Source organism: Lutra lutra, chromosome 6 (assembly GCF_902655055.1).
Source record: "Lutra lutra chromosome 6, mLutLut1.2, whole genome shotgun sequence".
Classification (NCBI taxonomy): Eukaryota; Metazoa; Chordata; class Mammalia; order Carnivora; family Mustelidae; genus Lutra; species Lutra lutra.
Window position 1 is genome coordinate 24,366,097 of NC_062283.1, and position 15,525 is coordinate 24,381,621.

General features: G+C 45.3%; 1 protein-coding gene across 1 annotated transcript in view; it reads right to left on the reverse strand.

Moving 5' to 3' along the window:
• The window catches only part of BPHL (biphenyl hydrolase like), a 35,482-nt gene that overhangs the window by 1,376 nt on the left and 18,581 nt on the right, over positions 1–15,525 (reverse strand). The window contains exons 5-6 of the mRNA XM_047732474.1: positions 11,236–11,367; positions 7,716–7,839 (exon numbers count right to left, since the gene is read on the reverse strand). Of these exons, the coding sequence (XP_047588430.1) occupies positions 7,716–7,839; positions 11,236–11,367 (256 nt within the window). The remainder of the gene's footprint in view (positions 1–7,715; positions 7,840–11,235; positions 11,368–15,525) is intronic.

A 15,525-nucleotide genomic window follows, 5' to 3' on the forward strand; every position in this document is an offset into this window, starting at 1 on the left:
GAAAGAAGGATATATTGCTGGCATTTTCTGAGGCCCTTGGAAAAGCTAATACTGCCATTAATAACAGCCAGAACATTCCAAAGTCAATTTTAATGTTGTTCAGGGAAAAAAAAGGATCAGCAACACCAACCCCAAAGACAGGATCCCAGTTGCCCTACATAAGGAGCAGGGCTGGTAGGGATGCTCAGGGCCTCCATTTTTAGAAGGCAGAAAAAAAGCAACTGCCAAGGATACTGAGAGCTCACAGAAGGACATGTTTAGGCTAAACTGTATCCCCTAATGTGTGCTAAGCTGAACTTTGAAGCAGAGGGACCCTGACCTACCAAAGCTGGACATCCTCTCTGTGGGTAGCCAAGCTGGTTATCACAGGTCCCACCCCATTTTTACAATTTGCTCAGATTCCCGACAAGGAAGGAGAGATACCAGCTGTGCATCTCTACTTTTTAGCCTCAGTGTATCTGCACTATTCCTATGGTAATTTCTAGGTCTTAGGGAAATAAAAACCAGGTCCCCTTCATTAAAAATATGGGAGGCCCATTTTCAGGCATTTAAGGCCCATTTAGAACTGCAATGGACTATAGATGGATGGATGGATGGATGGATGATGGATGGATGGATGGATGGATGGATGGATGGATGGGGCTATAAAGAAAATTCCTCTTCTCCTTGATATGTTTTGGGGGTCATTTCAAGGTCCTCAGTATATCCTCGTTCTTTAGGTCTGACACAGGATTCACTATACTTAAAACCTGTCCTGTGTTCCTCTTTGGGAACAGTCCCCTGGACAAGCTGTCAGGGCAATGTAGCGATGTACCGCTGAGGTAGGTTCTCACACAAATAGCAAAAGGAACTAATCACATACTCCATGGAGGGTGGCTTTCAAACAATCGCATTTTCCAGGAAAAGTAGTAGCAAGTCCTCCACCATCAAACACATGGTGCAACTGGAAATGTAGGGGCCTCCGTGGGGGCAAATACAAATTCCTATTTCCTGGGGGCAGGTTCCTGCCTGCATTTGGCACATTCGGAAGAAGAGATTTGATTCTAGATCTTCTGAGGAGCTAAAATGTGTCTGACCTTACAGTGTAAATTCGATGGTCACTTTACCTGGGCTTGGGAAGGGTCCTCCTAGCATGCTCCTTACAGATGAGGTGGCCAAGGACAAACACAGTGACTGCACCATACAACCTTTCCTTCCTCAGTCTAACCCTCGACAGCTTTCAAATTAAGCTGTGGGAGCTACAGACAGGAGCAGCCCCTAAGTGACGTACCATAGCATTTTTTTTTCTTCATTTTCGATGTGATAAAGCTCTAGTGGTATCTGAACCCACCAAGCTGCTAGTCCAGTCTGCGAGCATTTTTGTTTTAGTTACAAACCAAAGTGGGCTGTGGGTTCTTTGTACCTTGATCTCTTCCACGGTGACAACTGGACAGCCATGTCACTAACAGGGAGGACTGGTCACTTTTAGACATTCCTTCCAGGCCTATCCAGACCTGGTTGCTAACAGCATCCCTTTTTAATTCTTCATTCTCGGGGCACCTGGGTGGCTCAGTCGGTTAAACATCTGACTCTTAACTTTGGCTCAGCTCATGATCTCAGGGTCGTGAGATAGAGCCCTGCGTCAGGCTCTACGCTGGGCATAGAGCCTGCTTGGAATTTTCTTTCTCCTTTTTCCCTCTGCCCCTCCCCCACATGTTGCACTCTAAATAAATAAACGAACAAACAAATACATAATTAAATAAATATTCTTAATTCTCTGCTCCTTTCAGAAAGCCCATCTAAGGAAAGGATAATAGTGGGTAGGCCACAATCCCCCTCAAGCTGGCAAAAAAGGTATGTAGAGCATAACTTCCCAGCCTGTGTCCTCTCCAGCAGGCTCTCCCCCTCAGCCTGAGAGCCCAGCAGATGTTTGGGAAAGGGAAGTAGACTTCTGAGAAGTTTCTTCTCTCAAATGCAACCAACGTCTCAAGCGTTAGAAAGAAACCAAACCGTCTCGCGGCAGCTTTTCTGGCAATGGCGTATCTAGGAGGGGGACACCTCTGGGCTATCCTGGTCTGCCAGATTGATGCTTTTAACTCGCATACGGAGAAGCAAGCCTTGCCAAACCTGTGGGATGGCAGGGGCCATGCTGGGGCCTTCCAACTGGACTGAGAGCTCAGAGTCACAGCAGAATGTAATTGGAGGTTGTACCACAGGGTTAAAGGCATGGGCTGTATGGGGTCAGGACATGTCCAGTCTGATCAATGTGGGATTCAGGCTGGCATATTATTTCATCTCCCTGAGTTATACTTTCTCATCTGGAAAAGGGGGGACAAGAAACAGCTTCTAACCCCACAGGGTTATTCCGGACAAAGTGGTAAAATGCACATAAAGCACAACGTACGGGATCTCTGGGCACACAGCGAGCAATAATTTGTTTTTTATTATTTGGTTATTCTACTTGAGTTACACTTTGAGGTTTTAATTCTGGATGAATGAAATGCTCTGACTTGGGATCATAATTTATTTACGTTTGGCTGAAATAATCCACTCCAAGTGGAAGATTCTCAAGAGAGCTTTTACAAATGTCCTGGGTAAGATTTGTCCAGAAAGGAGGAGACCCCACTCTCTCTAAAGTACTCAGGACTCAGCTTTGTAAGGACAAGGCTAATCCTGTTTGGTGTCTGTCCTAATACCTGGCCGAAAGTGGGGTCTTGAGCTGACTGCTTTCCTTTCAACCTTGAAGGGAAGCAGCAAGCAGCTAGGGATGAGGAACTAGAAGCAGGACTGGGTGGACGAAGGGATGGGGAGAGGTAGAGAAAAAGTCACACGGAAACACTGGCTCTCCCTGGTTCTCAGGCCTTCAGTCACACTGGAACCGCACCATCGGCTCTCTTGGGACTCCAGCTTGCTAATGTTCCCGCTGGCCCACTGAAGATCTCAGACTTCTCAGCCTCCATAACTGCATGAGCCAATTCCTTATTCCATAAAATAAATCAACCCCCATGTGCATGTGTGTCTGTTGTGTATATTCTATTGGTTCTGTTTCTCTGGAGAACACTAATACCCCCCCACACCTATCCTGACAACGGTCTGGAAGTCGGGTCAGAGAGCAGCTTGCCACTGACCTCCTATCAGGCAAGCCCAGCTGCCTCCTGGGACTCCGGATCACCTGCACCAGCCCCAGCGTTCCAGGCACGGAAGTGGCAGCTACCATGTATTGAGCTTTTACTAAATCTACAAAATATTCTGAAATGATAGGTATCATCCCCATCTTACACACATGGAAACAGAAGTACAGAAATACATGCACGCTGCTGAAGGGCACAGTTAGGGAGGGCGACAGCACTCAAACCCGGGGCCGTCGGAGTCCCTGCCCATGCTCTTAACCCCCACTGCGAACGCCGCTCAGGATCCCAATGGACCAAGTCAGCTCTCCAGGTGAGACTCCATTTCCTACTGCTCCCTCTTAGTTCACACTGAACCCTTGGCACCAAGTCTTTGCACACATGGACTTTACCCCTTATTCTTTCCCACCTGATCTGGCTTTCTGGCCCGGGCCCCAGAGCACAAAGCCAGACACCGCACCACACTTTTTGGGACTAAGTCACCAGTCAATGGCCTCTGTGTGCCTCTCATGTTCTCTTTCTTTCAAAATGTACTAAGCACTTTAAAATGCACTAAACCACATCCTGGGACCAGTGTTGACATGCTCAATAGGAGGAAAATTAAACTCATATGCTCGCAACTGTTAAAGAGGACCGTGAGGTCTCCAAATGATGAGTAACTGCAGGAGGATACATCTGAGTGGCTACTGGAGGGATGAGTGGGGTCAGGGGGGGTGGGGTGGAGGGGAGGGGAGGGCTGTGGACAGGGGTTCGAGGCATGGTGCTGGTCATTTGCAGCCGGGTCTAGAACTGGGTCCTGGTCTCTGTGGTCCTCCCATTCCTGAGATCTGAGCACCTCCACAGAAACACAGGCTCATGCACTGAATTTTATGTCCCGCAAATCCATATGTTGAAGTCCTAACTCCCAGCACCCCAGAGTGTGACCTTATTTGGATATAAGATCTTTCGAGAGGTGACTAATGAGATCATATGGGTGGGACCTAATCCAATGGCACTGGTGTCCTTATAAGAAGAGGACTATTTATAAGCCAAGTTAAGAAGCCTAAGCAGAAATCAGCCCTGCTGATACCTCGATCTCAGACTTAGAGCCTCTAGAACTGAGAGAGGGAATACATTTTTACTGTTTAAGCCACTCGACGTGTGATATTTATTACAGTGGCACTTGCTGACCCATACACGTGGCTTGGCCAGCTGTGAAGTCACATCGTCTTCTGAGCTGACTCAGCCCCACGACCTCCCGAGACTTGTCTGCTGCAACCCCAAAGGGTCTCCTGGTTGTCAGCCTCAGCTCAATGCAAATCCTCTGAACGTGAGATGGGGCTGGCCTTGACAGTGATGCCCCAGAAGCACCCAGCCAGCCAAGGAGGTGGAGGGCAGCGTAAGGGCTCTGCAGTCTAGGAGGGAGGGCCGGATGGGCAGAGAAGGCACAGGGGCTGGAATCAGAGGGGCAGGGGTACACCCCCAACTCCAGCTCTAATCAGAGTAGCTCTTATTTTGTGTGTTATGTCTTGGACTTCTGCATCAGAGTTTGTTAGGAGGAAGGGCTCAGCTGCCTAAAAGCAACTTTAAAACCACTGAACTTGAAGGATAGTGAAGGCCTCTTCCTGTCCAAGAGACTCTACCATTGTTCCTCATAAAGAGAAAAAAGAGAGACAAATTAACCCAGGCCCGTTCAGCAGGCCTGAACAACCCCACCCTTCAGTTGGCCTCCTTCTCAGGAGAGAAAGGCATTTGTCTCATATGTGATTATCTATTTGTTGGTAGAATCTTTGAAGGGATAGACCCTATCCTTAAGTGTAATTATAAATGTACCTGGAAAGGTAATAAAATACCCAGGTCATTGAAAACTTGCCATTCTACCTTGCTTTCCTATTGTCATGTGACCTGTGGTACTGAATCTCAGGAGGACTTTGGTGTTCAAGGCATCTACCTCCTTCTTCTGGGGTCCAAAAAAAACCACCCATGTTCTAGGTGGGTTCTGGCCCATTTTAGCAGAGGAAGGCCGCAGGTGTAAAATGCAAGCCAGTTCAAGACAATCGTTGCCAACAGCACTTTACCTTCCACTCGCTTGTTCCAAAGGATCCTGCTCTAAGAAAATGATCTTCCACAAGATAGTCTCCTGAAATAATTAACATCTGAACGGGAAGGGGCTATTTTTTTCCCATATTGATGTATTCTGTTGCTAGGAGATGGGTTTGGAACAGAATTCCTAAATTAAACTTCCTTGCAGACTGACTTTTATTGAATCTGGCTCTCTAAGAGAACACACTGCATTTATCATGAGCGTCAGTGTGCAAAACCTGTCATTTCTGAAGCTAGAAGACAATTAACAAGGTCAGCAAGTATATAATCCAGGCATCTTACCATCGTATGAAAATACGAGTATGTTAATGAGAGGCAGCTGCGCTGTGGGGGGAAAGTGCTATATTAGGAGGGAAAAACATCTAGGATTTGTCATTTACTAGCTATGCAACCTTGGAAGATTACTTATCTCAACCTTGATTTTCTCATCTATATATGGGGACAATATTTTTTTCGTAAATTTGTTGTGAAGTGTAGTTAGATACTGTACACAGACGAATATTACTCAACCATTAAAAAAAAAAAACCCCGAAATCCTGTCATTTGTAACATGGATAATGCTAAGTGAAATCAGTCTGTCAGAGAAAGACAAATACCACAGTATTTCACTCACATGTGGCATTTAAGAAACAAACAAGCAAAGAGGGGGAAAAAGAGACAAACCAAGAAGCGGACTCTTAACTATAGAGAAAAAACGGATGGTTAGCAGAGGGGAGGTGGGGGGATGGGCGAAACAGGTGATGGGGATGAAGGGGACACTTAATCATGATCAGCCCTGAGTAACATATATAATTGTTGAGTCACTATACTGTATACCCGGAACTAATATAACACTGTATGTTAACTACATTGGAATTTAAAAAACAAAACAAAACAGTAGTGGAACTGTTTTCTGAGTCTGGTTTCCCTACCAGATTGTGTGAGCTTTCAGGACAGGGGAGTGCTGGCCCAAGGTAGGCATCAGAAATCAGCTCATGGAGGGAAAGGGGAAAAGGAGGGAGGGAGGGAGAGAGGATTTTCTTAAGTCATTAATAAAGCCAATTTCAAAAGAATTCCATAGAACTCTAAAGATGGCCAGAATAATGACAGTATCCCCGGAACTGATACATAGTTTCTGAAGGGGTCAAGGCTCACTTGGGTGTTGATCCTCTGGCATGTTTGGTTTAAAAAAAAAAAAAAAGCAGGTCACTATCCCCCGGTCACACTTCACTTTCTCCTTCAGGGTATGCATCCACTGCATGGAAAGGAAATACCAAATTTATTCAACTTTAAATTTTCATCTCTATATAAGTACCAGCAAAAGCTGGTCCTGCATCTGCCAAAGTATTTAAAATACAATTTCTGTTCCACACAAAAATGCACGGGACTGAAGAACAGAATTTCTGCTGACATGTATAATAAGCTTCTTCAGTGTCCAAGGCTGGTTGGCAGAAACAAGAACGCAAAGAGCAAGTAACATGTATCTGCCGTCTAATCGAGTCAGCCACCAACAGGGCTTGGTATATGTTGGTGTTTTGGATTCTGAATACAGGCTTCCCATCTGATGTGTACATATTTAAGGATGAAACAACACGAAACGTTTACAACATATTTTTAAGTGGAAAAAAGCAGGATTCAGAGTTGAATACAGAATAGAATTATATTTATGCTTAAAAAATACTAGAAAGTAGAACCACATTAAAATTGCTAACAGCAGGGGGCACCTGGGTGGCTCCGTTTGTTAAGGGTCTGACTTTTGCTCAGGTTCTGATCCCAGGCTCCCTGCTCAGCAGGAAGTCTGCTTCTCATTCTGCCCCCCAACCCTCGCTTGTATGCTCTCTCTCAAATAAGTAAATAAAACCTTTAAAAAATGCTAATAGCAGGATTATTTAAATGGGTAGCAAGCAGCAGGCAATTTGTTTTCTTTTGATTTTACACATTTTCTTTCCTTGGTAGATAGTACTTTTATAATGATAAACCCATCTGAAAATCCCCAAATTATATAAAACTGTTTTAGTTAACACTGATAGCTAGAAATCTAAACTGTCCGCAGTGTTATAGAATTTAGTACCTATTAGCACATTTGTCTTCCTGGAAACTGTAAGATGTTCATCTAAGAATTCCTTTCCTTTTGTTTCCAGTTACCCACAGATCCTGGCTCCTTGTGCCCTGTGTTTTCCAGAACCCTAAACAGAACAGTATTATTTACTGCTTTTGGCAAAATGGGGAGGGGGGGGAACCTTAAAAAGCCCCAACCTGGGGGCACCTGTGTGGCTCAGTTGGTTAAGCGTCTGCCTTTGGTTGAGGTCTTCCTTGCAGGGTCCTGGGATCCAGCACCATATCAGGCTCCTTGCTCAGCGGGGAGCCTGCTTCTCCCTCCGGCTGCTCCCCCTGCTAGTGTGCTTGCTCATCCTGTCTCTCACGAATAAATAAAATCTTAAAAAACAAAAATCCCCACCCCAAAGGTCTCCTTTCCTTCCACAGCTCCCTCCATGCATGCACGTCCTTAGGTTCCAGGCAGAGCTTTGGGGCAGGAACCACACTTACCGCGACCCTCTCACGTGCTTGTGTATGAAGTCAGCATGGAACCGTGGGACCAGCGGATCCTTCTCCCCGTGCACGATCAAGGTGGGGCACTGAACCAGTGGCAGCAAGTGCCCACAGATATTCCCTGCAGACAAACAGCACTGAGACTCTGCTTCCCTGTGACCATCCCGCGAGGGGAGTCAGAGGGGCAGCAGAGAGCTGGGGCTCATCCTGCCTCTCTCTGGGCCTTGGTGCCCCGTCCTTAAATGAGGTGGTCTGCATTAGACAGGGTCTGAGGGGTCTTCTAGCTCTCACAATCTGTGGGCCTCCTTTTCTGGTTGTCTGCTGGGTTTCTTTATTCCCCGCCCGCCTTGGAAAGCTCTGCTAGTAAACAAGCAGTTTTGCCTGATTATATGCATAATGCATGCAAGACAGGAAAATAAACAAAGAACCCCACAAGTCTTTATATTATGGAGAGCAGTCCCCAGTTTGCAAAAGGAAGGCAGGTGCTTGGCATCCGAAAAGCTTTCCCTTGAGGGGCACCTGGGTGGCTCAGTGGGTTAAGCCTCTGCCTTGGGCTCAGGTCATGATCAGGTCCTGGGATCAAGCCCAGTATCAGGCTCTCTGCTCAGCAGGGATCCTGCTTCCCTTCCTCTCTCTCTGCCTGCCTCTCTGCCTACTTGTGATCTCTGTCAAATAAATAAATAAAATCTTTAAAAAAAAAAAAAAAAAGCTTTCCCTTGAAATAATGCCCTAAGTGGTCCTTGGGGCTCCAGCCAGCCCTCGGAGCTTCTGTACCTCCTGGGAAGTTATAATTTACACACGGCAAATGGGCTTCTCTTCATTCCTCCTGCCTCCATGACGTTCCTGACTGACCAACTCTGGGGACAATAGGGCCCCCCTCTCCATTTGTAACAACATTTCTAAGGCAGATGAGGAACAACCTGGCTCCGGTCCATCTTGCTGTTTCCTGGCTGGGAAATCTTGGTGGTTCCTCAGGGATGAGTTTCAGCCTCCTCCCTGGTCAAAGAGGGGATAGTTCTAGTTCTCTGCAGTGGCCGTGAGGCCAAAAAGAGATGTCCGATCTACAGTTCTGGGCAGCGGGCAGGTACTCCATAAAGGGAGCTCCTTCCTCCTCTGCCTCCTCCCGGGGGGCCACTGGGGCCCTGGGAAAGCTGGGAGCCAGCTCACTGGGGTGCTGCCCAGGCACCTGGCCTGTCCCTCCCCCTCACTGGCTGGGGCAGGGGGCACAGCCTGCTGAATGAGAAAATGATGGGTTGGCCCAAGAAACACTTCTCTAGGACTCAGAAGCTGCCCTCTTCTGTCCCTGGGATGACACACACCTGCTAACCGCATGCTCAGAGGACGGAGAGAGCACTCATTGCTGAGCACTATGGGTCAGACACTGTTCACGTGCTTTGATGCTCACGAAACACAGCCTTACCTGCTTTAGCTCACCTGGTCTGTACAACTATTGGCAGACTCAGTACTTTTATAATAAGGGTTCTAATAACCTTTCATCAAGCGCTGACCCTGTACTTGGTAGGGCACCACAGCTGAATGTGCAGAAGCCCATTTGGTCCTCACAGCACCTTACGGGGTAGTTCTTAGCTTCTACGGTTCACAGACAGGGAAAGGAAGCTTGGAGAAGCCGAGGAGTCTGCCCGTCACTGTGACAGCAACCAAGCGGCGAGGCCAGACCTCACACCCAGGCCTGTCTGACTCCTTAACCCCTACGCTAAACTGAATATCCAAGAATGTTCCAAGAATAATTTCAAACAATTACGAAAAAAGGGCTCCTATCAAATTAATGAGTGTGGAGGGGAGAGAAATAGTTTATTCACAGACTTGCTGCAAGATCATTTATACACCGCTAACTCCTCTATGTTTTGACATATTTCCCCTCTCTTTCTTTTTTAAAAAAACTGTATTTGATTTTTTAAAAATTTCAGGTTTACAGCATAATTGAGTGGAGGGTTCAGGGATTTCCCCTGTCCCCCAGCTCCCCACATGCACAGCCTTCCCCACTATCACCACCACCCACCGGAGTGGGACATTTTTATAACTGATGAACCTGCATGGACACACACGTCATTGTCCCCCAGAGTTTGGAGTTTATGTTGGAGTTCACTCCTGGTGGTTGCACATTCTGTGGGTTTGGCCAAGTGTGTAGTGACATGTAGCCATCACTATGGGATCACAGAGTGTCTTCCCATCCCTCAAACTTCTGTTTTGGACATTCTAACAGGTGAGTACTGGGATCTTATTATTTGACTCGTCTTTTAATGAGGTTCTTTTCTCACTGTTCAGTTTTAAGAGTCTGTGTACATTTGGATAACAGTGCTTCCTGAGACACGCCTTTTGCCAATATTTTCTCCCAGTCTGTGGCTTGTCTTCTCATACTTTTGACAGGCTCTTTTGCAGAAGGGACGCTTTAAATTTTAACAAACATAGGACATATTTTTGAGCTGCTGATTTAATTCTGCTTCTAGCCTTGAGTCTTCCTACCCCTTTCGTTCCCTAGTCAGGAAAGCTTAAAAGTTTACATTTCAAAAATTTGCCTTCTTTAATGGAGGACTGTCTTAGACATTTTTTATGGCATTTTTTTGTTTTAAGAGCTGAGGGAGACACATTTTTCAAAGACCTGTTTCCACGGTTGGGTACTGCCCTGGAACAGGACATATTTGCTGTTTTGAACTTGAACCAGAAAAGTAACATTTCCAAATGTCCTTTTCATTGTGAAAGTTTTGATAGGTGACTCACTCTGGAAATGATTACCTAATAGATCAAACTGGTCCTTCAGCAGTCGCCATTTTGTCACCAATGTGCTCCCAGATTCGATCTTAGTTCCCCCACTTTTCTTTCAGCAATTAAAATAGAAGAGTGAGAGATAAGCACTATAAAACTACTGAAAAACAGCTACTGAAAAACACTTTACTTCAGAATTTCTTTTAAATGATGTCAGTTCTTCCTGCTACTGGAAATCATTTTAATTTTTCAGCTGAAGACAGGGAGTTACAGTCACATAACCGAGTTCTGAAGGTGGGGAATAAACCGAACGTTCTTCCTCAGGCTAATTCTGCTGGGGCTGAAGGTCATGACACAAAGGCCCTTCTTTTTTGTCCTGGGAACAGAGGATACAGCAGGGTAATGGGTCTAAATGTGAAAAAAAAAATGTAGTACACACGACAGCATGTTTGTTTTCTGACGACCCACTCCAGAATTAGAAAGAAACAAACGCTATTTGAGGCTTCTGGAGAATGTCTGTCATCACACACACAAAGGATCAGAAGGAGAAAGGAACTGTCTGCTATTTAAGACTTCCCACCGTGAACCCTGATACATGGAGCAGGTGTGTACATACAGCGTAGCTAAGGCGGATTTACTACACAAGAGCGTGTATGGCGCACGATCACTGGCATCCTCTGTTGGCACATCAGCGTGTAAGGACAGTGGCTGAGTGCACTCATCGCCAGGGAATTCTGGAATACCAGAGGAGAAACGCAAGCAAAGGGACAGCTAAACAGTTCACATAACCTACCGTCTGGGAGATGTTTGAATTGATTTATGCCATCCACCCACTTCTCACAGGTTTTGGCAAAGTAGTCATAGCCATATAAGGTTTCGAGAGGTTTTCTTGTTTTCTCACTCCACTTAGAAACATCTCGGATACCTGAAAAATAGAAGTATTGACAAGAACAGGTCTAGTCTAGGGGCGCCTGGGTGGCTCCGTCAGTTAAGCATCTGCCTTCGGCATGAGCCCCGAGTCCCGAGATTGATTCCCGTGGGGCTCCCTGCTGAGTGGGGAGTTTGCTTCTCCCTCTCCCTCTGGCCCTCCCCTCTGCTCATGCTCTCATTCCTTCTCTCAAATAAATAAGATTTAAAAAAAAAAAAAAGAACAGGTTTAGTCTAATGATAAGTAAGGTTTATCTTTAATATCTTTAGATTGATAAATTTATTTTAATTAAATTATTTTAATTAAATTTAATTAAGAATTCAATTAAAAAATAAAATATCTTTAAATATTGCAAATACAGTCCACTCCAGAGCCATGTTTGCTCTCACATGGCTTACTCCTCACCTCACCCAGGTCAGTGAGGCTTTCCCTGACAGCAACCCCCAACACACACCCAGGCACACAGAGCACCCTCCCTCCAACTACTCTGCTTAGCACCGATTAGCGCTTTGTAGCATATTCTGTGTCCATGGCCGAGTTTCTGTCTCCTTACTAAGACAAAAGCTCCAGCATAAGGAACTTGGCTTTCTTTTGTTTCCCACTTATCCCCAGAGCCTAGATCGGTGCCTGGCACAAAAAAGACACAAAATAAGTTTTACCCACTAAATGAAATTAGATCTGCATTTATGCTTTCTGTTAAAGATATATGAAAAGATTTTCCCCAATTAGAGTTAACTGAGTAAGACTGACATGATTTATGAAAGAAAAGGTTTTTTCTAAAGTGTGTTCAGGAGGTGCCTCCTTAGCGCAGTAGGCAGCGCGTCAGTCTCATAAAGTGTGTTCAGGTACACTAAAACAGACAAATTATTCATTCTAGCTTCTGCTTCTGAAGAAATATGGGTATAAAAGGCTAACTACAAACTTGAAACTATATTACGGATGATTCACTCTCAGAAAAGGAAATAACAGACCAGCTGGGTGTCTCAGTCAGTTACGTGTCTGGCTTTGGCTCAGGTCATGATCTCGGGGTCCTGGGATCCAGCCTCGTGTCTGGCTCCCTGGTCAGTGGGGAGTTTGCTCCTCCTTCTCCCTCCACCCCTCCCCGTGCTTGTGCTTTCTCTCAAATATATAAATAAATAAATCTTCAAAAAAATAAAACTTGGGGTGTCTGGGTGGCTCAGTAAACGTCTGCCTTTGGCTCAGGTTATGATCCCAGGGTCCTGGGATCGAGCCCTGCATTGGGCTCCCCGCTCAGTGGGAAGCCTGCTTCTCCCTCTCCTACTCCCCCTGCTTGTGTTCCCTCTCTCCCTGTCTCTCTCTCTCTGTGTCAAATAAATAAATATTAAAAAAAAAATAAAACTCATGAACAAACTCAATTACTCAGCCCACTCTTTTCCATATTTCTTTAAACACACTGATAATTCTAATGCTTCTGAGCATATTACACATTGCTTAATGTCAGCTTTTAACATGGTGCTTCTCCTACACAACATACCTCAAAAGACAACACATGACTAATGACATGAATTCATACTGAAAATAACCCCTCCGCAGAGCTCCCGACAGCGTGAGGACCCGGGCAGGCAGCCTGTATGCACTCAGTGAATGCAGATTACAGAGTGGAGGGAAAAGTGCTGTTTACAACCACAACTGGCAGATGCTGTGACAGCCAGCACCAGATCGGTACCCGCCTGTAGAAGTAGGCCCAGGGGTGCACATGGAGGCCGAGGGGAGCTGAGCTGCTCTGCACAGGAGTAAAAAGACTTCGCAGAGGGGCGCAGAGAAGTCTGGAAATTAAGAGGGCACAGAGGAGATCTGGGAAGAAGAAAAAGGAGAGCTGGAAGAGGGGAGAGGAAAGAGGAGCCAGCAAGAGGTCATAAAGATGGCCAATAAAGAAATCTCCCACAGGTATTTCTACCTTGGGCTCTATTGCAGACCACACCTTTTGCAAGGTGCCCTTGAAGGGGAATGACTTTTTTTTTTTTTTTTTTTTTTAGGTAGGCTCCACGCTTAATGTGGAGCGCAATGCAGGGCTTGAACTCATGACCCTGAGATCAAGACCTGAGCTGAGATCAAGAGTCAGTACTCAACGAACTGAGCCACCCAGGTGTCCCTATGACTAGACTGTTCATAAAACATATTTACTGTTGCATTGTTGGAGTTGCAGCAATTAATGGAAACTATCATATGAAGGTGTGTGTGTGAGAAAGAGAACCTAAGAAGAGAGCAAAGAGTGGTAAGACTACTCAAAAGGCAGGGTTAATTTTGGGGGAAATGGAACTGGTAGTTGGGACTGGGTGGGTAGAGCCAAATCTGAGACTTCTAGATTAAATGGAGATGAGAATGGCCCCGACCTGGTATGATCCTGTGCTTCCCTAGGGTAGCAAATGTAAATCTTCTCTGAAGGAAAGTATCATCAATTTGTATGCATGGTCTTTGTGTGTGTGTGTGTGTGTTCAGATTAAGAGTAAGCCAATATTCGCTGGTAATCACAGGTCACAAAACAATCAGAATCTTCATAAAGCTAATGAAAAAGCTAGAATATTGGAAGAGAAAGCTTGAGAAAAGATGCAGCCCACCACACAGAGAGACAAGAAGATGAATGAGAGACAGGGAAGATGGGAAGGCAAGGCCCACAAAGTCCAATCAGTCCCAGATGGGGGAGAGTGGGGGAGAGCGGATGAGAACAGAGAAGATGCAGTACAGAAGGGAGGATATGGGCAAGAATGATTCCCAGAACTGATAAAAGATAAGGGTCCACAGACAAAAATTTATGTAACCCAAACTGGATAAATAAAAAGGAATTCGCATCTAGCCCCACAATAGTAAAATAGCAATACCTCAAGAGAAAAAACCTGGAAAACAGCCAGAGATGAGACACATCATTCCAGAGGGGGGAAAGCTAAACGGGCAAAACTTCTCAACAGCGGTCGAGGAAGGCAGAAGACCGTGGAATGGCAGAGAAAATAATCTGCCATTTATATTTCTGCACTTAGCCAAATAATCTTTCAAGAATGAGTGTGGAATCAAAGACATTTTGAGGTGAAAACGGAGATCACTATTAACAGAGCTGCCCTTCAAAAATGAACTATTGGGACTTCATCAAGATCAAAAGCTTTTGCACAGCAAAGGAAACAGTTAACAAAACTGACAGGATGGGAGAAGGTATTTGCAAATGACATATCAGATAAAGGGCTAGTATCCAAAATCTATAAAGAACTTATCAAACTCAACACCCAAAGAACAAATAATCCAATCAAGAAATGGGCAGAGGACATGAACAGACATTTCTGCAAAGAAGACATCCAGATGGCCAACAGACATGTGAAAAGGTGCTCCACATCACTTGGTATCAGGGAAATACAAATCAAAACCACAATGAGATACCACCTCACAGCAGTCAGAATGGCTAAAATTAACAAGTCAGGAAATGACAGAAGATGGCAAGGATGCAGAGAAAGGGGAACCCTCCTACACTGTTGGTGGGAATACAAGCTGGTGCAGCCACTCTGGAAAACAGCATGGAGGTTCCTCAAAAAGTTGAAAACAGAGCTACCCTCCGACCCAGCAATTGCACTACTGGGTATTTACTGTAAAGATACAAATGTAGTGATCTGAAGGGGCACATGCACCCGAATGTTTATAGCAGCAATGTCCACAATAACCAAAGTATGGAAAGAACCTAGATGTCCATCAACAGATGAATGGATAAAGGAGATGCGGTATATATATACATATACAATGGAATACTATGCAGCCATCAAAAGAAATTAAATCTTGCCATTTGTGATGATGTGGATGGAACTAGACAGTATTATGCTTAGTGAAATAAGGAGAAAGGAGAAAGACAACTATCATATTATCTCACTGATATGAGGAAGTGGAGATGCAATATGGGGGGCCTGTGGGGGCAGGAAAAGAATGAATGAAACAAGATGGGATTGGGAGGGAGACAAACCATAAGAGACTCTTAATCTCACAAAACAAACTGAGGGTTGCTGGGGGTAGGAGGGTAGGGAGAGGGTGGTTGGGTTATGGACACTGGGGAGGGTACATGCTATAGTGAGTGCTGTGAACTGTGTAAACCTGGCAATTCACAGACCTGTATCCCTGGGGCTAATAATACATTATATGTTAATAAAAAAAAAAATCAGA